Here is a 24,303-nt window from a genome sequence, read left to right as displayed (position 1 = left end):
TCATGTATAAAAATATTCGAATGTGTGACATATTAAAAGTGCTATGGCAACCTTGCATGAGTTTCCAACAATTGTATAGCTGATTTGTTCTACTTAACTACAGTGAGTCTTTTTTTAAGCAATCGCAAATTTTTTTCTGAAAGAGAATAAGTCTGTTTTATTATACTCAGCTGAGCAGCGCTCACAGAGTATATTAACTTTGTTCGCATAACGGTAATCCGTAACGGCATAAACTAATCGAGATAGATATATACTTCTTATATCAAAATGATCTGGGCGAAAAAAGAAATTCATTTGGCCATATCCGTTCGTCCGTCCATCCGTAAACACGATAACTTGAGTGAAGTTTGAGGTATCTTAATGAAATTTGGTATGTAGGTTCCTGGGTGATCATCTCAGATTGATATTTAAAACGAACGAAATAGGACTACAACCACGCCCACTTTTTCGATATCGAAAATTTCGAAAAACCGAAAAGTGCGATAATTCATTACCAAAGACGGATAAAGCGATAAAACTTGGTAGGTACGTTAACCTTATGACGAGAAATAGAAAATTAGTAAAATTTTAGACAATGGGCGTGGCACCACCCACTTTTAAAAGAAGGTAATTTAAAATTTTGCAAACTGTAATTTGGCAGTCGTTGAAGATATCGTGATGAAATTTGGCAGGAATGTTACTCCTATTACTATATGTGTGCTAAATAAAAATTAGCAAAATCGGATGACGAACACGCCCACTTTAAAAAAATTTTTTAAAGTTAAATTTTCAATTTAATATCTTTTCTGTATATAAGTAATTATGTCAACATTCAACTCCAGGAATGGTATAGTGCAACAAAACACAAAAATAAAAGAAAATTTCGAAATGGGCGTGGCTCTGCCTCTATTCATTTAATTCGTCTAGAATACTTTTAATGCCATAAGTCGAACAAAAATTTACCAATCCTTGTGAAATTTGGTAGGAGCATAGATTCTATGAGGATCACTGTTTTCTGTGAAATGGGCGAAATCGGTTGAAGTCACGCCCAGTTTTTATACACAGTCGACCGTCTGTCCTTCCGCTCGGCCGTTAACACGATAACACGAGCAAAAATCGATATATCTTTACTAAACTTAGTTCACGTACTTATCTGAACTCACTTTATCTTGGTATAAAAAATGGCCGAAATGCGACTATGACACGCCCACTTTTTTGATATCGAAAATTACGAAAAATGAAAAAAAAATGCCATAATTCTATACCAAATATGAAAAAAGAGATGATACATTGTAATTGGATTGGTTTTTTGACGCAAAATATAAATTTAGAAAAAACTTTGTAAAATGGGTGTGACACCTACTATATCAAGTAGAAGAAAGCGAAAAAGTTCTGCAGGTAGAAATTAAAAGCCCTTGGAATCTTGCCAGTACCCGACAGATGATGTTCTGGGTCCCCCTGGTCCACATTTCGGTCGATATCTCGAAAACGCTTTCGCATATACAAATAAGGGCCACTCCCTTTTAAAATCCTCATTAATACCTTTAATTTGATACCCATATCGTACAAACACATTCTAGAGTCACCCCTGGTCCACCCTTATGGCGATTTCACGAAAAAGCATCCACCTATAGAACTAAGGCACACTACGTTTTAAGTAATCATTAACACCTTTCGTTTGATACCCATATCGTACAAACACATTCTAGAGTGACCACTGGTCCACCTTTATGGCGATATCTCGAAAAGGCGTCCACCTATAGAACTAAGGCCCACTCCCTTTTAAAATACTTATTAACACCTTTCATTTGATACCCATATCGTACAACACACATTCTAGAGTCACCCCTGGTCCACCTTTATGGCGATATCCCGAAATGGCGTCCACCCATAGAAGTAGGGCATACTCCCTTTTAAAATACTCTTTAATACCTTCCATTTGAAACCCATGTCATATAAACACATTGCAGGGTTACCCTAGGTTCATTTTGCTAAATGGTGATTTTCCCTTATTTTGTCTCCAAAGCTCTCAGCTGAGTATGTAATGTTCGGTTACACCCGAACTTAGCCTTCCTTACTTGTTTTGTTTGTTAATTAAAGTAAAATTACTAAAGCTAGGTACAAGTTCATCTCAGTTTAGTCAGTTAAAGGCCCGGTTTTTCAGTACAAGTTCAACTCTGTTTGTCAGTTAAACTCCGCTTAAACTTATTCTGTAATTTTTCAATCTACTTTAACTGAAGTTAAGCTGAACTTAAGCGGCCGATCTGGCAGAGTTAAACTCTAGTTAACCTATAAGTTATTTAAATTCGTTCGAAATGACGTCGAATATATCCAACAAGCATTTGGGCTTGAGTTATTTTGAGAATCATGGAGTTTTCAACGGAGTTTTTTTAAGCCTTTATCTTGTATTCAAGCGTCGTTCTCTAATTGTACTCAAATGTAAGATTCCAATAGTGCAGTATTTTAACGAAAATAATATAAAAGATTGATAATTTATTTTTAATTTATAACGCTTCATTACTGCTACCAACCAAGTGTTTATTTCTCACCATAGACAGCTGTTGGGCTTGGTGGTACCACCTTGGAGAAGATTTTTTTCAACTCCACCTCAACTCGTTATCGAATGTAGGATATCAACTGAAAAAATGCGTTATGTGGATATTCATTTGAGAAATGTACATTTCACAAAATCTCTCATAGGTTGGATAGTGATTGGAAAATGGTGTTGGATATCAACTTAAGAACTAAATAAGAATAATTAGAGAATAATGTTGGATATCAATACTCGAATTTTTTCCATGTTTCTTGGGTAAACAAAATCCAACTGTTGCCGTATCTACAAATTATCTAGATAATGCAAAACCAATGTTGCTATATCAAAACGCCTACCCCAAAGGCGGCCCTAAGCTGTGACTTTAAAAGTGCTCTTTAGTTTAACTGGAGTTTAAATTTGACTGGAGTTAAAGCAAACTTAGTTTAACCTTAGCTTAACCAAATACTGCGAAACCGCGCCTGACAACTAGTTTCGGAATGGCACTTTATCTCTTTTAATGAGAATTAGCTTGTCATAAGGGGATAAACTCCTAAATTTTTGACAAATTTAGAAATTAACTCTGAATCAGAAAAATAACTTGCCGTTGAGCAAGTAAACCAAAAGACAAGAATTCCGCACAGCAGCAGTACTAGGCGCCTTGTGACATAATAAAGGCCCGGAATCATGATTCAATTACTAGAGGTTTGTTCTCCAATGGTGACAAGAGCTTTGACACTCCCATATTGGAAAATTTGGACGGGTTGCTTTTACGAAGTAAGGAAAACGGGGAATACTTCAATCACCTTCAGCGAAAATTGTAGTAGAAAAGTACCTTCAGAAGTATATTAGTAGTGATAGTAAATTTGTAAACGCCACCAGGTTTTGGCGGAAATATTTAATTTTCGACTAAATATTTCGTGAATTGATAAAGAGTTATATTGGGTTGGTAATTCAGAATTTATTTGAAGAATCTCGTACGTCAGAATTTTATTCAATAATACACTATCCCAAAATTTGTTTCAAAAACTCCCTACCTAAGCATAAGTTCAATGCATTTTGACATAAGAGGAGTTAATGAAACGCATTCTGAGATACGACGTTCTTCAACCTAATTTTGAAGTAAGACGTTTTTGTGCTAATCCTGCAATGGGACATTTTTGAAAAAATATTTTGAGATAGGGCGATTTCGAACTTGCAGCGGATATGGGTATACGCAGCAGCCACAATGAACTGACAAAAAAAAAAATAGGAGTGTTACAGCTGTCAGATCTAGAAGCAGCAATTGGCGTAGGTCCTACAAAGCTTATAGTATTTGCCAAGAGGACGAAGTTATTTTATAACATAGGTCCTGGTTTTTGATAGCGCTTTTCAGTTTGGTTATGTGAGATCCTCATAGACCGCTCAGTTCTATCTAACCTAACCTATGTTAGCCACACTAATAGATCATGGCATAGTTACCAAATTCATCATAAAATTAAAAAAAATGTTATAAGAAATTGTGCAGTTCAGTACTTATCAGGTATTTGTAAACTGATTGCCTCCTATTTCTACTACTAATATTTTTCGAAAAATCGCAAAGAAAGAACACGGATGCCAATTCGATTTGGGACCAAAATGGCTGCAATTGTCAAAAAATTTGTCAGCTGAGCAAACCTCTTGTGATTGAATCATGGGCCAGAATGGCCTAACGTGTGTGGCACTAAATAAATGTAATTTTTTTTCGAAAAATACAATATGTGGTATTTCAAATTACCTTGTATTAAAATTAATTCTGTTGAGAGCTCCTATGCTGCGTGATGATGCATCCGTAAATAATTTTGAATGAAGAAGCATAACTCGGCATATTAAATATAGCCGAAGGAACATGGGTAATGATAATGCAACATCATACGGCACCGTTTCTGTGCCCATTGTTTTATTTTTATTTGCCAACTTTGTCGTCCATTGGAAATAATATTCGCCAGGAATTGGATGAATTGCGCATATGAAAAGCTCTAAGCTTATTTGACTAATTCGTTGCCATGTCATCGCGATCCGCCAGTCGTCCGCACAATTATCTATCATGAACAACTGTTGACGAGTTTGAAATCAAAGAAAAATAAAAAATTGAAATGCATTTATTAAAATTTAATTAAGCGCGTTTATATAAATTTATTTAAAGTGTGACAACAAGCTAACATACAAACTAATAACTGGGAAGTGACACTTAAGACACTCATTACAAAAAAAAAGTAATGAAAAAAATGTAATTAATAATTATAGCTCTACTTAAGCATTCATGATAGGATTTATATTTACGTAAGTACATATGCATATATATATATAATACAAAATCATGGAGGTGAAAATTTTAAATGGTAAAACTTTTTATGCTTAGTGTTCAAGTAAATTTCAAATTTTATCTCGCTCTCATAGTCATGGATGGATTTACGTTATTTAATAAAATTATTTTTTTAAGTTCCAATCATAGAGACATGCTTGAAAATGAAATGAATTTTAACTACTTGAGAAACACTTATGTAATAGTATGGATGTAATTTAAAAGTTATCTCTGATATCAACGCGACATTCCGGGAAGACTACAAATATACGGCAGAACTTTTTCCACTGAAACAGCAGATTTCAATGCTCTTCAGAAGTCTGTTTGACAGATAAACACGCGTCATATTCAAACTATATATGTGAACGGGGGCATTCCATATTGACGGGTGGGACATTTTGAATCATACTTTAAGTATATCCTCTTTAACTAGTAATTACAAAAATTTTAACACTTAAAGGCGAATATTTATTTATTATTTTAAACACGACAAATTGTAATTTTCTTTATGTGACGGTTGGGACTAGGAAATCACCCGCCTATGAAAGTGGAAGGGTTCACTTTTTAATTTCAGACAAATTGTGAACAACTTTTCGAAATTGGATGTCCAGTATGTTTTAATGAGAAACTAAGACCACGTTTGCACATGCCTTAATCTACAATATATCGTCAATACATAATCTACGCGTTTTCATATGTTCCATTCCTGTGAACTAGATTACTTTCTGTCAAATTTGCACGCTTCGCTTTTATTTTGTGCTTCCAATCATGATACAAAAAAGAAGGTAGTTGCACTCAAAATTTTTTGACGTATTTGGGGATTTTTGAAGTTTCATAATGTTTGTTGTTTTGCCAGAAGCGTTGTCATACCGTTACTGTTTAAGGCGAAATTGTGGTTTTTCGTGATGGAAATTTCCTTTAGGATGAAAACGCAATGGTCATCCCAGACAATAATAATGTGCTTTAGCATGATTTTTGTGTATATATATCGATTGAGAATAAAGTAAAACATGCAATTTTATTGAAAAATAGTGGATAATGACTCATAAATTGGTTAATGACTCATATATTTATGGCAGCTTGACCCGTAGACAGAAAAAAAAATACACGAAAAATCCTGGTGTTCTAGCATGGCCCTATTATCATGCCCCTACAGTAAATATTTCTGAAAGCATGTTGATAAAAAGTGTACCTCCAAAGTCTGCACATCTATGTCAATGCTAAGAGGGCACATAATGTGGGCTGCCCCAAGGTGACCCCTGGTACAACTGGCAAAAACACTCTCATAACTAGTGGCTAACCTGCAGAGCTACAGGGTAATGTTCTCCCTAAAAATGGTTTGACAATTCTCTCCTAAAGCGAATCGCTTGAATTGTACAATAAATAAAAAATAAAAAATGTGGACTTGTAGCCAATTTATCAAGAAATTGCGGTTTCGGTTTATAAAGACCTCCTTTGGGCAAGCAATTGACAAACGTATATGTTTTGTCAAAATGTTCTGAGCAAACGTCCGCACACTTAAGAAGGCTATATTCACTTGCTTTGCATACTTTGATCCATGTTTCTTCCACCAAAACAATTTCCAGGAGCTCGAAAAACTTATTAAAAACCTTCGTTTCTAGGCTGATATTTTGTATTGAAATGTTTCCAAAACTCATTTTTTTCTTTTTTATTTAAAATAACTATGAAATTAATTTAGTCGTCTTCGTTAAAATAAAATCCATAAAAATTAGAAAAATTCGTAACATTTTTCAATCTGGTAGCTTGTTTTTGTGATATTGTCATTGTCCCCGCAAAAGTCAAGTGGCTAATGTCACACTAAATGGAACTACCTCCTTTTTTGTATCATGCTTCCAATTAGAAGAACTTTTTCGATAAAAAAAAATACCGATTATTGAGGGAAAAAAATGATATCGTCGGCTTAACGTGCAAAGGTTCTAAGTGCCATTTTAGAAATGTTGAATAAAACAAAAAAAAAACTGAATAATAATTTAATATAAATATATATATATTTTTTTTAATGCAATTTTGTCAACTTTCATATTTCATTTAAGTTAAAAATACAAATTAAAAACAATAGAATTAGCGCCCTCAAATAAGCTTGTTTATGGACATAGCACATTTTATGGAATTATACTCACTTTATGTATTGGACTTAGGACATTTTACAAAACGAAGTATTGCAGTAAAAGATTTTTTGCCAACGGCGTATTTTATTATCACAAAAAAATATTAAAAAGTCTTACTTCGTTGCTGTCGTTTAAAGGAAAACATAAGTAATTAATGGAAAATTTTTATTTTGGGTATCCCAAAAATTAATAAATCTACAGTCTTCCTCATTGCTGTTTGTAAATTATAAATTAAACAAAAATAAATAGATATCACTCATGTGGCAGGTCCTCATAATATTGGTGGTAGTCTCTTGGCAAAGAAGCTTTTATATATTGTAAATCTGCGTATTTTCTGGATGTTAATTTTCTTCTTTCTTGGTGAAGTTGAGTCAAATTAGACCATTCAGTTGGCACAACACTTCTGTCCACTCTTTGTTGCAAATAGCTCCATGGCTCTGGAAAACACAATTTATAAAATATTTCACATTGCGGCGTGTATTTTATTGCACGAATATCGGTGACTTTTGATTCACCTTTTCCGCGACCAGGACGAATTGTTTTTAAATATGGTATGCCCTTGAAACATTTGAAAAAATTGTGATCCACATACTCTACTCAATAAGGTGTCGGTTTCTTTCGAGCATTGCGACATATTTCAATATACTCTGCTGGTACATTAACAATTCGGTGTTTAATGGCACGCTCGATAACTGAATGGACGTTGTCAGCTTCCATTTGTGTGTGTCCCGTTTCGAGTATTTTGCGCTCAATTGTTACGCTATGTTTAATAGATGTATTGAGCAAAGCGTTACTCATAGTAACATTCCTATTCTGGTACGTGCACCCATCACTATAAAGAATGATTTTCGTATCAGCTGCAATCTCGGTAAGTTTTGGAACTATTTTCTTCTCGATGAAGTACACCCAAATGCTAGCAAATTCTTCCGCAGATACTTCACCTTCTACTTCATTCTATACGAAACAATAAGCATCATGACTTATCAAATTGTAGAATACCAAATTGTGGACTTGCAACTTCGTGCGGTAATAAAGGCTGCTTACTTGGGATTTTGGTTCCATTAAGACCGCTTGCAGATCGACAGTAAACACAAAGGCCTGTTCGATTTTGTCTTTTTACTTCTCTTCCCTAGCTTCCTGTTTTTTTTGTCAGGTGAAGATTGTAGACGTCATCCAAAATATCTCCCACAGAATGTCGAGCACAGATTTCACACTGATATTTTTTTGGGTAGTGTAGGCCGAGATTTTTAACAGCAAATGCATCATGAAACGCCGAAATAGAGAGTGGGGTTCCCCCACGTGGCTTACAAAAATCCTCTACGTAAAAATCAAATAGTTATTTTTTTTGAAGACCATTCTGGCAAAAGATATTTTTTGTTCGTTGTTGCACGGCAGTAATGTGATTCCATGGTCGGTAGAGAATCGAAAAATGAATAAAGATTTTGACGTGCAATGCTACAATTTTTGTGTGGTGCGTTCTGCGTAGTGTTTATTTGAAATCGTTGTCTGTTTGACCCAATTTAGCACCATACGTTTGCCAATGCTAAGAGTGTTCAAAAAGAATGTTTGGCAAACTTTAACATTATTTTGCTGTACCCTTACATGGTATTGTAATGTTCGAACCCTTCTTGTCTGGTTTTTATATTTACGATTTGGCATTCTTGCAGGTGTTGTTACTTGAATCAATGTATTTACGTAAGTTTGTTTCTCTTTCCAATCCATTTTCCAGAACTGTTTAAAGATTATTTGTCTTTGGTCTTCAGTGACTTCTGCACAGTGGAGGGTAGCAGACCCAGTGGCTTTTTTACACCTACATCGTTCTCCAATAACTCTTGCATTTCTAACTCTCCGATAATTCCACACGCCATTATCTTTTTTTTTACCGAAGTATAGTTTGCCATTTTCTCTCAGTTTTTTGTTTTTTGCTGCGAACCATGCCTGATTAACAACTTTTCCTCTTCTTTTGCGCGTTTGTGATTTTAAAGGAAGGTCTAGCGACTCGTCCGAATCGCTATTAAAGCCGTAAGGCACCAGTCCCATAACTCCATCATCTGCCTGATTACCATATTTTTTGAAATACTCGCTGTTGTTTTTATCAGTGTCCATTGAAATGTCTAAATATATGCAAATTTTAGTCCAATTCATATTCATTAAATTGAATTTGATATTTTTTACCTTTAATAATAAATAAATTAAAATAAGCAAAGAATTTTGCTTGAGCACAAAAAACAACACACAGCACTATATGTAGAAATCACATTAGACTAGTCAGAATCAGTCAGAAACAGTCAGAGACAGTCATGGACTGCTGGAACGTGTTCCGGTATGCGGTTCTCTGACTGGTATTATATATGATTTTTATGTTTGACATTTGTACTAGGTTTGGTCAGTAAAAGTACCGGAACAAAACTATTGTCAAGTGGACTTAGCGCGTGCGTTTTGTCATATGTGGGCATGTCACTTTTGCACACCGCTGCTTAGATAACTTTAAAATAAGAGTCGACAAGGTTTTTTTTTTGAACATAGTATGTATTTTCAAATTATCTACCGAACTGCATCAGAATTAATTTTTGGCAAAAAAGTGGACTTAGCACCTTTGCACGTAAAGCCGACGATATGGGAAATCTAGTTATATAATTAACGTTTAGGAGTTAAGTATGAAAACGAAGATAATTTCGTTACATGTAAACTAGGTCTAAGATCCAATTTGTGCTTTAACGAAACATGTAGATTATTATTATTATTAGGCCCCGATGCACTGCGCCCTGAATCTAGATCTATTGACTTGGCCTTTCAGCATTTTAATATATGTGAAGGTTTTTGATGTATTTAATTACCTCTTCAGGCGTTTTACCCAATATCACGTCACCTAAATGGGAGAGTTTCTGCCTTTTCAAAGCGACGCATTGGCAAAGAACGTGACCCAGCCTTTCATCTCGTAGATCACAAAATCGACAGATTTGTATAACCGATAGATTAAACATACTTAGGTGATATCGAAGACTAAAGTATCTCGTAGTCCCAGTGAGAGTTCGTAGATCCTGTCTGCTTAAATAATGAGTTTGGCTGATTCTCTCGTCTCATCGTGTCTTTGCCCTGGGAACTCAATCCAGTATTGTTTGAACTGCTTTGTTTCCAGTTAGTTATGGTTTTTCCAGTGCGTACCTTTGTCAGTCAATATAAAGGCTCTGGATCACAGAATGCTGCTATAATATACTGATCGACCAGGTAGTCTGCCTGCCCATTACCTTCATGTCCCTGATGCCCGGTTTTTGGCTTCTAGATACTTAAGAACTGCGATGCATTCAGCCACTAGCTTAGAAGTAATTGTGTAAGACCGCAAGGCACCCGATGCTGCCTGGCTGTCTGAAATAATGTGGATGCTCCTCAAGGATTAGCCCCCCTTCGTAAACATCCTTTATTGTTGTTGTTGTTTTAACAGTGCTTCGCCCCATCCAATAGGTGCGACCGATCACTAATTGTCATCAATATCCTCTAACGGGAGTCCAGGGAAACTTGCTGTTTAAACAGGGGTGGACTATAATGTGAAGCGTGTTAGAGGCGTTGGTTCCACATTACAATTAAAGAGATGGTTGGTGTCATGTGGGGACACATTGCAAGCAGGGCATACATTTTGTATGTCGGGGTTGATTCTGGATAGGTAAGAGTTTAACCTGTTACAGTATCCAGATCGATGTTGAGCTAGAGCGACTCGCATTTCCCTGGGGAGTATGCGTTCCTCTTCCGCAAGTTTTGGGTACTGCTCTTTGAGAACTGGATTCACCGGGCAATTCCTGGCATAAAGGTCCGACGCCTGTTTGTGGAGTTCACTGAGGACCTGCTTGTGTTTTTTTGCTTCATACGGCTGAAGTCTCAGGTGCCGTATTTCCTCATTCTTTGTCGCTAACTTCTGTTTTGTTATAAGAGCGTACTTTTGCTGGTGTTTGCTGGTGATATTGATTTCGTTGGCATTGGCAAACGTGGCGTTAGTTCTGTCTTCTCTAAATTAGATAAACGGGCAGGGTGGGTCTTGCGGTAAATGCGGATAAGACGAAGTACTTGCCGTCATCCAAGAAAGAATCGGTGCATTCGTGGCTTGGCAGAACCGTCTCTGTGGAGATTGTGAAGGATTTCGTCTATTTAGAACCAGCATTAACAGCAGAAACAATGTCAGCTTAGAAATCAGACGAAGAATACCTCTTTCCAACAAAAAAAAATATACTGGTTGACCAGGTAGTCTGCCTGCCCATTACCTTCATGTCCCCGATGCCCGGTTTTTGGCTTCTAGATACTTAAGAACTCCGATGCATTCACCCACTAGCTTAGAAGTAATTGTGTAAGACCGCAAGGCACCCGATGCTGCCTGGCTGTCTGAAATAATGTGGATACTCCTGAAAGATTAGCCCCCCTTCGTAGACATCCTTTAATGTTGCTGTTGTTTTAGCAGTGCTTCGCCCCATCAAAAAGGTGCGACCGATCACAAATTGTCATCAATATCCCCTAACGGGAGTCCAAGGAAACTTGCTGTTTCAAAAGGGATGGACTATAATGTGAAGGGTGTTAGAGGCGTTGATTCCACATTACAATTAAAGAGATGGTTGGTGTGGGGTGGGGACACATTGCAAGCAGGGCATACGATTTGTATGTGGGGGTTGATTCTGGATAGGTAAGAGTTTAACCTGTTACAGTATCCAGTTCGAAGTTGAGCTAGAGTGAATCGCGTTTCCCTGGGGAGTGTGTTCATCTTCCGCAAGTTTTGGGTACTGTTCTTTGAGATCTGGATTCACCGGGCAATTCCTGGCATAAAGGTTCGACGCCTGTTTGTGGGGTTCACTGAGGACCTGCTTGTGTTTTTTTGCTTCATGCGGCTGAAATCTCAGGTGCCCTATTTCCTCATCCTTTTTCGCTAACTTCTGTTCTCTTATAAGGGCGTACTTTTGTTGTTGTATGCTGGTGATATTGATTTCGTTGGCATTGGCAAACGTGGCGTTAGTTCTGCCTTCTCTGGATTAGATAAACGGGCAGGGTGGGTCTTGCGGTAAATGAGGATAAGACGACGTACTTGCCGTCATCCAAGAAAGAATCGGTGCATTCACGGCTGGGCAGAGCCGTCTCTGTGGAGATTGTGAAGGATTTCGTCTATTTAGAACCAGCATTAACAGCAGAAACAATGCCAGCTTACAAATCAGACGAGGAAGAAGAAGAAGATGTTAGCATACTACCTATTTACAATGTACATATGTATGCCTACGCTATATATGTAATTGATTTGGAAATTATGTATCTAAGCAAAAAATATTGTGTTAAATAAAAAGAAGTGGTGATCTTGGACAACGAAGCCGATGAAATATAATCTACATTTCGTTTTAAATTCAAAGTTTTATTGATAGCTTCTTAGTTATATAGCAACAGACATTCAGGATTTCAAGCGCACTGTTGCTCTTTTGGCCCATACATATGTTTATTCCAGAAACCAAACTGAATTATTATTTCATTTTTATATTCTCTCCGAGCTGAGATTCGAACTCAAGTTGTCAGAATTCTAATCCTACCTACCATTACGCAATGACGGCGTATGAATTTACGCTCCCTAATTAAGTTTTTTAGTATTTCTGTTTTTGCTTATAATTTTTATGTTATTATTAGCGTACCCTCGCCCGCTTCGCTAGACGATAAATTCAATGATTTGCTGAAATAGAATAAAAGTAATACGAAAAAAAGCAAATTCTTTCATACAATTTTATTCGAACTTTATTGTAACACTTTTTGGTAGACACGTTTTTGGTTTTTCCATCTTTCGCGTAAATGAATAATGACGATGGTTTGCCTACATACAAGCTACATACAATTGTCCATGAGAAAAAATTGGGTATTCTAAGTTGATACCGCACATTTGTAGATACTGTCCTTGCGCCATATTAATTGTCATAGCGAAGGCAAAGCGAATAGTGAACTTCAAACGTTTGAAATCGAATGGTAAATCCGTCGGAATCAGTGGAATTCTGGGTATCAAAACGTCTTCGCCTTTGTACTTCCCTTTCAAAATTGTTGTTTCGATAACGTTACCCATTAGCTTCTTCACAGCGAGTCTGGGACCGTTGGAAAGTCGTGGCACATCAATGTTGCGCAGCATAATAATCGGTGCTCCAATTTTTAATCTTAAATTATGAGGTGGTGGGCCTGGCAAATCGAGTGAGTTTAAGAATTCAGTTGGATAATTTACGACATCATCTTGATCAGTAATAGTGTCCATTGACTTATATGCAATTATGTCACTAGGTATTTAATCCAGAATACTTGCATTCATATCATTGACGTCCTTATTTTTCTCAACTGAAATTGCTCTTTCGCTGAGCCAATCATAGTTTTTGTAATGTTGAACTATGTTTGGAAATACACTCCTCAATGCCTCTTTAGACTGTGAAAAAGTGCAAAAATTGTTAGGCAATGTAATCATTCCTGTTGGATCGACAGACATTTGGCCGTTTCCGATTTTCAGTAATTGCTGTGAAAATTCAGCTGCTGACGGATCGTTTTGTAGTTGACCAGGTACGTTTGTAGTAAGTGTAAGCATGTTTACATGTCTCCATAAATACGATGATTTTAAACATGTATTGATTTCATCTGCAGCCGTGGATTTTGGGATCACAGGTAATGTTTGCCTGAAATCTCCAGCCAATAAAATCGTGGCACCTCCAAATACTGTTTGGCTTCCTCTTAGATCTTTCAAAGTTCTATCAAGTGCTTCCAATGATTTCTTGTGTGCCATAGTGAACTCGTCTCATACGATGAGCTTACATACTTTAAGAACTTTTGCCATTACATATTCTTTAGAAATATTACATGTTGGTGCTTCATTTAGCTTCGTATTCAAAGGCAACTTTAATGCAGAATGTGCTGGACGACCGCCTTCCAGTAATGTAGCCGCAATTCCGGAAGAAGCGAGTGCCAATGCAACGTTATTATCTGATCGATTTGTTGCTAATATCAATGAAATCAAAAGGTCTTGCCTGTTCCCCCAGGAGCATCCAAGAAAAACAATCCGCCAGTTCCATGGCTAACATTATTCATGATTGTATCATGAACATGTTGCTGTTGGTTATTCAATTTCGTTAAATTTGATGCTACAAATGTTTTTAGTTCATTATAATCATAACGGTATTCACGCTCCAGTTCTCGATTGAACATATCATGCATTGGACGATTTGCTGCTGGCATGCCCAATTGTACTAACGATTTGTTTGACATCGACAAACAAATGTCGTCAATCCTTATCAATGCTTCATTGTAAATTTCCAATGTGAATTCGAACTCATAATTTGCAGTATTTCGGCACATTTGGTTTAAAATATCATCTGCCATATAATCTTTGAAATTATTCGTATTTGATGTGGACCAAATCAAAATGTGTGCGTGCGAAACGGCAAGCGTATCTTCCCAATGCTTATCATCCTCCAACAAATTTAATTGTTGACATGCTTCACGATATATAGCGCACAACTCACCATTAATTGTTCTTAAAGCTTGGAATGATGTTGGGCCATGAACATTAATTAACAACACGCGCAAGTAAAAACACTCAGCATTATTTGGATGAACTGTATAAATACGTCCTAATGCATCTCTTGAGAACACATTAGGATGACCTTGAACTGGTTTTCCTTGTTTTGGCCTTTGAAATGTTTTCCTGGATTTATCCCATGTGAAATATTGTAGCACTTCTGCATATATCAATGTTCTTACAAAATCGCACTCAGCATTATTTGGATGAACTGCATAAATGCGTCCTAATGCATCTATTGAGAACACATTAGGATGACCTTCAACTGGTTTTCCTTGTTTTCTCCTTTGAAATGTTCTTACAAAATCGTCCGATTGACATAAATGAAAAAAGGCGCTCAAAGTTGTAGACGGTGCACTTGCTGCTCTAAGCGCTGCATTTCAGGAGTAAAATAAACGCGTTGGCCATTTTCAAGTTGAAACGCTAAATGAACGACTGTTGGATGTCTTTCGTGTATTGGGAATGAAAAAATTCGCCATATCGCTTCGTTAATGCTTATATAACGCCCCATTTAATATTTTTTAATCTCGTCGTTTTCATTTGGGACTGCACCGAATGCAGCCGTATCGCTTCCTTTATTTACATATTTGCAAATGTATTTAATTGATTTAACGGAATTACAGTATTCGACGTTAATATGCGCTTTGAATATTTTGGACAACAATGGACAATATGGAGCAATCCAACGATTGTCAACTTCAACATTTTGATTTCCCATCTTAAATATCATTGATTTACCATTGCCATCAGTGGATCGACGACGATATGCCGGATATCCATCGTCAACTGTGACCGTATCCGAAATTAATGCTCGTGGGTATCGCTTCGAACATTTTACATAAATCATGCACGGAGAGTTCACATTCAATGCACCGCAAGGTCCATGCATCATATTTTTTGTGACGACTTCGAACAAATCTGGATCAATGTTGTTGTTGTTGTTGTAGCAATGCTCGCCCCACCTAATAGCCGCGACCGATCACAAATTGTCATCAATATCCTCTAACGGTAGTCCAAGGAAACTTGCCGTTTCAACAGGGGTGGACCATAAGGAAAGGGGTGTTAGAGGCGTTGGTTCCACATTACAATTAAAGAGATGGTTGGTGTCATGTGGGGACACATTGCAAGCAGGGCATACATTTTGTATGTCGGGGTTGATTCTGGATAGGTAAGAGTTTAACCTGTTACAGTATCCAGAACGAAGTTGAGCAAGAGTGACACGCGTTTCCCTGGGGAGTATGCGTTCCTCTTCTGCGAGTTCTGGATATTTTTCTTCAAGTACTGGATTCACCGGGCAATTCCCGACATAAAGGTCCGATGCCTGTCTATGGAGTTCACCAAGGACCTGCTGTGTTTTTCCGCTTCATACGGCTGGGTTCTCAGGTGCCGTATTTCCTCAAAATGCTCACGGAGATGACTCCTTAGGCCCCTAGGCGGTGCTGGTTCGTCAATCAGATGTCTGTTGGGATGCCCAGGTTTCTGGGTATTCAACAGAAACTGTTTGGTCAGCATCTCATTTCTCTCCCTGATGGGGAGTATTCTCGCCTCATTATGCAGATGGTGTTCTGGGGACATAAGAAGACAGCCCGTGGCGATTCTGAGAGCAGTATTTTGGCAGGCTTGTAGTTTCTTCCAGTGGGTGGTTTTTAGGCTTGGCGACCATATGGGTGACGCGTAGCACGTAATCGGCTGGCTAATTGCTTTGTATGTGGTCAAGAGCGTTTCTTTATCTTTTCCCCAGGTACTGCCAGCAAGGGATTTGAGGATTTTATTACGGCTCTGAATTCTTGGAACAATTGCGGTTGCGTGCGCACCAAAATGTAGATCCTGATCAAACGTCACACCCAAGATTTTGGGGTGTAGGACAGTCGGTAGCGTAGTGCCATCGACGTGGATGTTCAATATGGTCGACATTTGGGGCGTCCATGTTGTAAATAAGGTCGCGGAAGATTTAGTCGGTGACAACGCCAGGTTTCGCGAGGCGAAAAAACTGGAGAGATCAGGGAGATAGCCGTTTATTTTATTGCATAGCTCATCGATCTTTGGGCCTGGGCCTGTGGCCATTATTGTGCAGTCATCGGCGTAGGAAACGATTGTGACTCCTTCCGGTGGTGAAGATAGCTTAGATATGTAGAAATTAAACAAAAGCGGGGATAGGACCCCACCCTGTGGCACCCCTTGTTTAATTCTCCTTTGTTTTGATGTTTCGTTTCTGAATTGCACCGATGCCTGCCGACCACCCAGATAATTTGCGGTCCACCTTTTAAGACATGGGGGAAGGGTAGACCCTTCCAGGTCTTGCAGTAACGAGCCATGGTTGACCGTATCAAAAGCTTTTGATAGGTCTAACGCTACGAGTACTGTTCTATGGTGGGGATATTGATTCAAACCGCAATTTATCTGGGTGCCAATGACATTTAGCGCGGAGGTAGTGCTATGGAGTTTTCTGAAGCCACGCTGATGAGGGGCTAGCTGCAAATGTGCTTGGAAATAAGGGAGCAAAATGGCTTCAAGCGTCTTTGCCACTGGCGATAGGAGAGATATCGGACGATATGACTCACCTACGTTAGCTGGTTTCCCAGGCTTTAGTAGCGGGACCACCTTGGCCATTTTCCATTTCTCGGGTATGACAAAGGTGGAAAGAGACAGGTTGAAGACATGCGCTAAATATTTGAAACCCTCTTTCCCTAGGTTTTTAAGCATCGGCATGGCTATGCCGTCTGGGCCCACTGCTTTGGATGGTTTAGCGCGACCAATGGCGTCCTCAACTTCTCTAGCGGTGATGGTAATTGGTGACGCGCTGAGTTTGTGTTTATGTGCGTGTCTATTGGCTCTCCGTCTATCTTTGTCGACCGTAGGATGCATTATATATTGTCGGCAGAAAGCGCTCGCGCATTTTTTCGCATCCGACAGCACCTTATCGCCAAAGGCGATGGAAACTTTGTCTTTGTGCTTAGTCGGATTCGATAGGGACTTTACGGTGGACCAAAGTTTACCTACACCGGTAGAGAGGTTACAACCTCTTAGGTGCTCTTCCCATTTCGCCCGCTTGTGTTCGTCCACAAGCAATCTGATGCGTTGGTTTATATCCCTTATTTGGGGGTCGCCTGGATCAAGCTGTCTTATAAGGTCGCGTTCCCTCGCTAAGCTCGCGGCCTCCGCCGGGAAGTGGGGCCGGATTTCGGGAATTCTCCCGGCGGGAATGAAATGTGCCGAGGCGGATTCAATGACCTTACGGAAGGCACGCTCCCCTTGGCGGGCATCAGTCGGGATAGGGAGGGCAGCAAAGCTGCTGTCTGTTGCAGATTTATATTTATATTATATCTGGATCAATCGTTTGATACGGTATTTCAACTGATATCACATTATCAATTTGATCCGGTGTAATTTTATCAACCAACGAAATCAAAATGTGTGCGTGCGAAACGGCAAGCGTATCTTCCCAATGCATATCATCCTCCAACAAATTTAATTGTTGACATGCTTCACGATATATAGCGCACAATTCGTCATTAATTGTTCTTAAAGCTTGGAATGATGTTGGGCCACGAACATTAATTAACAGCACGCGCAAGTAAAAACACTCAGCATTATTTGGATGAACTGCATAAATGCGTCCTAATGCATCTCTTTAGAACATATAGGATGACCTTGAACTGGTTTTCCTTGTTTTCGCCTTTGAAATGTTTTCCTGGATTTATCCCATGTGAAATATTGTGGCACTTCTGCATATAGCAATGTTCTTACAAAATCGTCCGATTGACGGTGAACTAGTTGATCTAATTTTATCAACCAACCAAATCAAAATGTGTGCGTGCGGTAATCCACACTTTTGCCATTCAACGGAGTACATATAACAACGCACCTCTCCAAACACTCTATGTTTGACAATAAAGTCCACAAGTGATTTTAGTTTTAGTTTGAAAATACATGCAGTTATGTCGTGTCGATCAATTGGGGATTGGTCGGGAAACAAATGGTCTTTGATTTCACTCCATTGCTGATTGCATGTAAAAGTAATAAACAGATCCAGCCGTCCATAAGCGCGAACATATGCCATGGCATCCTGTGCATATTCATGCATGTGTCGCGGGCTACCAGTATATTTCGAGACCCTATTCACCCAGGGGTGCGAAAAATTATCATGTACTAAAGCACTCATCAATAGCTTCCATTTGATATCCATATTGTACAAACACATTTTTGGGCTACCCAGGTCCACACTTTGGCCTATATCTCGAGACCCTAGTCACTTAGGGGTACGAAAAGTATCCCATATTAAAGTACTCATCAGAAGCTTCCATTCGATACCCATTATATGCAAACACATCGTAGGGTTATCCGGGTCCACGTTTTGACCTATATCTTAAGGCCATAGAAATTTAAAAAATTTTTTTTTTTGCTAAAAACCTTCCCCTATTTGATCCCTATAGTATGAAAAAAGAAATAAAATTGGCCTCGTATCGGCAGCACAACATGGACAGGAACGAACATCATTTCATTTTTATACTCAGTTGAGCAGAGCTCACATAGTATATTAAGTTTGATTGGATAACGGTTGGTTGTACATATATAAAGGAATCGAGATAGATATAGACTTCCATATACCAAAATAATCAGGATCGAAAAAAAATTTGATTGAGCCATGTCCGTCCGTCCGTCCGTCCGTTAACACGATAACTTGAGTAAATTTTGAGGTATCTTGATGAAATTTGGTATGTAGGTTCCTGAGCACTCATCTCAGATCGCTATTTAAAATGAACGATATCGGACTATAACCACGCCCACTTTTTCGATATCGAAAATTTCGAAAAACCGAAAAAGTGCGATAATTCATTACCAAAGACAGATAAAGCGACGAACCTTGGTGGATGAGTTGAATTTATGACGCAGAATAGAAAATTAGTAAAATTTTGGACAATGGGCGTGGCACCGCCCACTTTTAAAAGAAGGTAATTTAAAAGTTTTACAAGCTGTAATTTGGCAGACGTTGAAGATATCATAATGAAATTTGGCAGGGACGTTACTCCTATTACTATATGTACACTTAATAAAAATTAGCAAAATCGGAGAAGGAGCACGCCCACTTTTAAAAAAAAATTTTTTTTAAAGTAAAATTTTAACAAAAAATTTAATATCTTTACAGTTTATAAGTAAATTATGTCAACATTCAACTCCAGTAATGATATGGTGCAACAAAATACAAAAATAAAAGAAAATTTCAAAATGGGCGTGGCTCCGTCCTTTTTCATTTAATTTGTCTAGGATACTTTTAACGCCATAAGTCGAACAAAAATTAACCAATCCTTTTGAAATTTGGTAAGGGCATAGATTTTACGACGCTAACTGTTTTCTGTGAAAATGGGCGAAATCGGTTGATGCCACGCCCAGTTTTTATACACAGTCGTCCGTCTGTCCTTCCGCTCGGCCGTTAACACGATAACTTGAGCAAAAATCGATATATATTTACTAAACTCAGTTCACGTACTTATCTGAACTCACTTTATCTTGGTATAAAAAATGGCCGAAATGCGACTATGACCACGCCCACTTTTTCGATATCGAAAATTACGAAAAATTAAAAAAATGCCATAATTCTATACCAAATACGAAAAAAGGGATGAGAAATGGTAAGGTAATTGGATTGTTTTATTGACGCGAAATATAACTTTAGAAAAAACTTTATAAAATGGTTGTGACACCTACCATATTAAGTAGAAGAAAATGAAAAAGTTCTGCAGGGCGAAATAAAAAACCCTTAAAATCTTGGCAGGTATTACATATATAAATAAATTAGCGGTATCCAACAGATGATGTTCTGGGTCACCCTGGTCCACATTTTGGTCGATATCTGGAAAACGCCTTCACACCACTCCCTTTTAAAACTCTCATTAATACCTTTAATTTGATACCCATATCGTACAAACTCATTCTAGAGTCACCCCTGGTCCACCTTTATGGCGATATCTCGAAAAGGCGTCCACCTATAGAACTAAGCCCCACGCCCTTTTAAAATACTCATTAACACCTTTCATTTGATACCCATATCGTACAAACATATTCTAAAGTCACCCCTGGTCCACCTTTATGGCGATATCTCGAAAAGGCGAACACCTATAGAACGAAGGCCCACTCCCTTTTAAAATACTCATTAACTCCTTTCGTTTGATACCCATATTGTACAAACAAATTCTAGGGTCGCCCCTGCTCCACCTTTATGGCGAAATCTCGAAACGGCGTCCACCTATGGAACTAAGGATTACTTCCTTTTAAAATACTCATTAACACCTTTCATTTGATACCCATATCGTACAAACAAAGTCCAGAGTCACCCCTGGTCCACCTTTATTGCGATACCTCGAAAAGGCGTCCACCTATAGAACTAAGCCCCACGCCCTTTTAAAATACTCATTAACACCTTTCATTTGATACCCATATCGTACAAACATATTCTAAAGTCACCCCTGGTCCACCTTTATGGCGATATCTCGAAAAGGCGAACACCTATAGAACGAAGGCCCACTCCCTTTTAAAATACTCATTAACTCCTTTCGTTTGATACCCATATTGTACAAACAAATTCTAGGGTCGCCCCTGCTCCACCTTTATGGCGAAATCTCGAAACGGCGACCACCTATGGAACTAAGGATTACTTCCTTTTAAAATACTCATTAACACCTTTCTTTTGATACCCATATTATACAAACAAATTCTAGGGTCACCCCTGGTCCACCTTTATGGCGATATCTCGAAAATGCGACCACCTATAAAACAACCACCACTCCTTTTAAAACCTTCATTAATACCTTTAATTTGATACCCATATCGTACAAACACATTCTATAGTCACCCCTGGTCCACCTTTATGGCGATATTTCGAAACGGCATCCACCTATGGAACTAAGGATTACTCCCTTTTAAAATACTCATTAACACCATTCGTTTGATGCCCATATTGTACAAACAAATTCTAGGGTCACCCCTGGTCCACCTTTGTGGCGATATCTCGAAACGGCGTCCACCTATGGAACTAAGGATTACTCCCTTTTAAAATACTCATTAACACCTTTCATTTGATACCCATATCGTACAAACGCATTCTACATGGCTATATCCCTAAATGGCGTCCACCTATAGAACTATGGCCCACTCCCTCATAAAATACTATTTAATGCCTTTCATTTGATACACATGTCATACAAACACATTCCAGGGTTTCCCTCGGTTCATTTTCCTACATGATTATTTTCCCTTATGTTGTCACCATAGCTATCAACTGAGTATGTAATATTCGGTTACACCCGAACTTAACCTTCCTTACTTGTTTTAATCTGAAAATATGACCTGCAACAAAAGGCGAGACATAAATATGTGTTCAAAAAAGCAATTAAACTTCGCTACTTGAGATCAATCCATTTTCCTATGTTTCTTGGTGAACTCAATGCGAGCATTTTTACATCGTTCTGTTAAAAAAGAAGCAATATTCAATTTTTAGCGGCAAATACTTGGAGCTTCTTACGCTTGCCCTCACGAGTGTCGCCAATTTCGAACAGCTCAGCGAGAAGTTGATGGCGTTTGTTATTATTTTTCGCCTTTCGCGATCCGAAAGCTTTCGTTTTGGACCCCCAAGTCCTTTCTTATCGTACTCCGCTGTATTTGATAAGAAGTTGCTCACAACTTTGCGACTCCGATCATTTTTTTGGCTATTTCACTAATTTTTAAATTTTCTTCCTTCAAAAACGAAATCTTGCCTCTTTCGGTTTCAGTTAATTTTGTTTCACGTGGCATTTTTATCACCGTTGTCTTACATTTATACGTACAAAAAAGAAGAAGTTCGTTAAGAAGCTGATTTTCGCTTAGAGAATGTTTATCGAACTGAGTGCTATAGTTATGAAACGATTTTATAAGCACAATCTAGAAAATGCTTAGCTTTTTTATAACGGTCAATTCAATGCAGGAGAGATATTCGAAAAAGTGGTGGCTGAAATGAGTGAGGATGAATAGATGTAATTTTCCATATTTTTATTTTTATTTCCAAGAGCATCTCAAAAACTTCTCAGCAGCTGGTTCTCTGAAGAAAAATGTGTGCTATAGTTATGAGACGCAGTATATAAGCACAACAAACATTTTAACTTAGTTAATGTATAAAGTTTATGAAGTAATTGCATTTTGTTATGAAAAGTATTTTTTGGAATGGTCCAGAGTGGCTGAATCTTCTGTTTTTCACAGTTCTTACAGATTCTACAGTAGATTTTAGAATAAGAAGTTAAGGGTCAAATTATGTACAGGGCGATGAGTCATGTTTTCTCGTGTAAACGAAAATTCGTATGATAAAGAGCATTCATTCATTCAGTTCAGTGAGTGACAGTAAACCAAGTGCTCTTGTGAAATTTTTGGTATCACTACTATGAGCATGGTACAAAATCGAAGGTAGTTCCGTTCAAAAATTTTTGACGTATTTGTGGATTTTTGAAGTTTCATAATGTTTGTTGTTTTGCTAGAAGCGTTGCCATACCGTTACTGTTTAAGGCGAAATTGTGGTATTTCGGGATGGAAATTTCCTTTAGGATGAAAACGTAATGGTCGTCTGAGACAATAATAATATGCTTTAGCGCGATTTAGGTGCATAAATACCGATTGAGAATAGAGTAAAAGATGCAATTTTATTGAAAAATAGTGGATAATGACCCATACATTGGTTTATGATTCACATCTTTATGGCAGCTTGACCCCTAGACAGAAAAAAATACACCAAGAGTCCTATCATGCATCCACAGTGGATATTTCTCAAGGCATGTTGAGAAAAAGTGTACCTCCAAAGTCTGCAGTGAGTGGTAGGTGTTTAATTTATTACGTTTGTGGGACGCTACATCCATGTACATGCTAAAAGGGCACAGAATGTGTATAGGCGGGGCTTGCCCCAAGGTGACCCCTGGTACAACGGGCAAAAGAACTCTCATAACAAGTGGCTAACCTGCAGAGCTACAGGGCGATGTTATCCCTATAAAATGGTTTACCAATTCCCTCCTCAAGCGCTACGCTTGAATTATACAATAAATAAAAAATGTGGACTTGAAGCCAATTTATCACCATTCAATTTCATAAAAATTGCGTTTAAGTATGCTAAAGGCTTTTTAGAAATTGCGGTGTCTGTTATAAGGACGTGTATGTTTTATCAACATATTCTGAGCAAACGTACGGACACTTAAGAAAGCTATATTTCCTTGCTTTTTATACTTCAAACCATGTTTCTTCCACCCAAGCAATTTTCGGGAGCTCGATTATTAAAAACCTTATTTTCTAGGCTGATATTTCCAACGCATGCGGTTAATTTTTCCCCTTTTTTATTTAAAATAAGGGGGCTAAGATACTTGGATTGGATATCATAAGTGGTTCCAGGCTCTGGATCAGGTACTGTTATCAGTCTTAGACCGGCCATAGTGACGAATGTCACGCGTGATTAGTTATCACGTCCTGCACTAGGTGCCCCTGCTTCTACTAATAATGGCGGTTCTAGAGAGGACAACTCGATAAAACCCCCACCCCTGAGCCATTGTGCCGAACTCAGGGGAGGGAGGACCCTGTTAAGGGTCAAGATCGGTACACAACGGTGAAGAACTGGATTGTTAGGGACTTTGATTTTGACTATGTTTAGGAATTAATGACATTGGGCTGGTAGGTGCGGTATTCTGCCACCTTAGTAGGTCGGGGTGAAACCCTATCGAAACGGCTGGTAGGCTAATGCTGCACCTGCTCACGTCCCGTTAAAACCGTGACGGCC

General features: G+C 38.2%; 1 protein-coding gene and 1 pseudogene across 8 annotated transcripts in view; both read right to left on the bottom strand.

Annotated features, from left to right (window-relative positions):
• The window catches only part of SK (small conductance calcium-activated potassium channel), a 591,679-nt gene that overhangs the window by 289,151 nt on the left and 278,225 nt on the right, over positions 1 to 24,303 (bottom strand). For all 8 annotated transcript variants that reach the window (XR_010952625.1, XR_010952626.1, XM_067782017.1 and 5 more), the window contains one exon: positions 4,266 to 4,582. Coding sequence is in view for 6 of the 8 variants with exons in the window: in XM_067782017.1 (XP_067638118.1) it covers positions 4,266 to 4,582 (317 nt within the window). In the remaining 2 variants the exon portion in view is untranslated. The remainder of the gene's footprint in view (positions 1 to 4,265; positions 4,583 to 24,303) is intronic.
• On the bottom strand, positions 7,843 to 15,414 carry LOC137247614 (uncharacterized; annotated as a pseudogene).

Source organism: Eurosta solidaginis, chromosome 4, assembly GCF_040869045.1.
Source record: "Eurosta solidaginis isolate ZX-2024a chromosome 4, ASM4086904v1, whole genome shotgun sequence".
NCBI lineage: Eukaryota > Metazoa > Arthropoda > Insecta > Diptera > Tephritidae > Eurosta > Eurosta solidaginis.
This window is presented reverse-complemented; position numbering and strand designations above follow the sequence as displayed.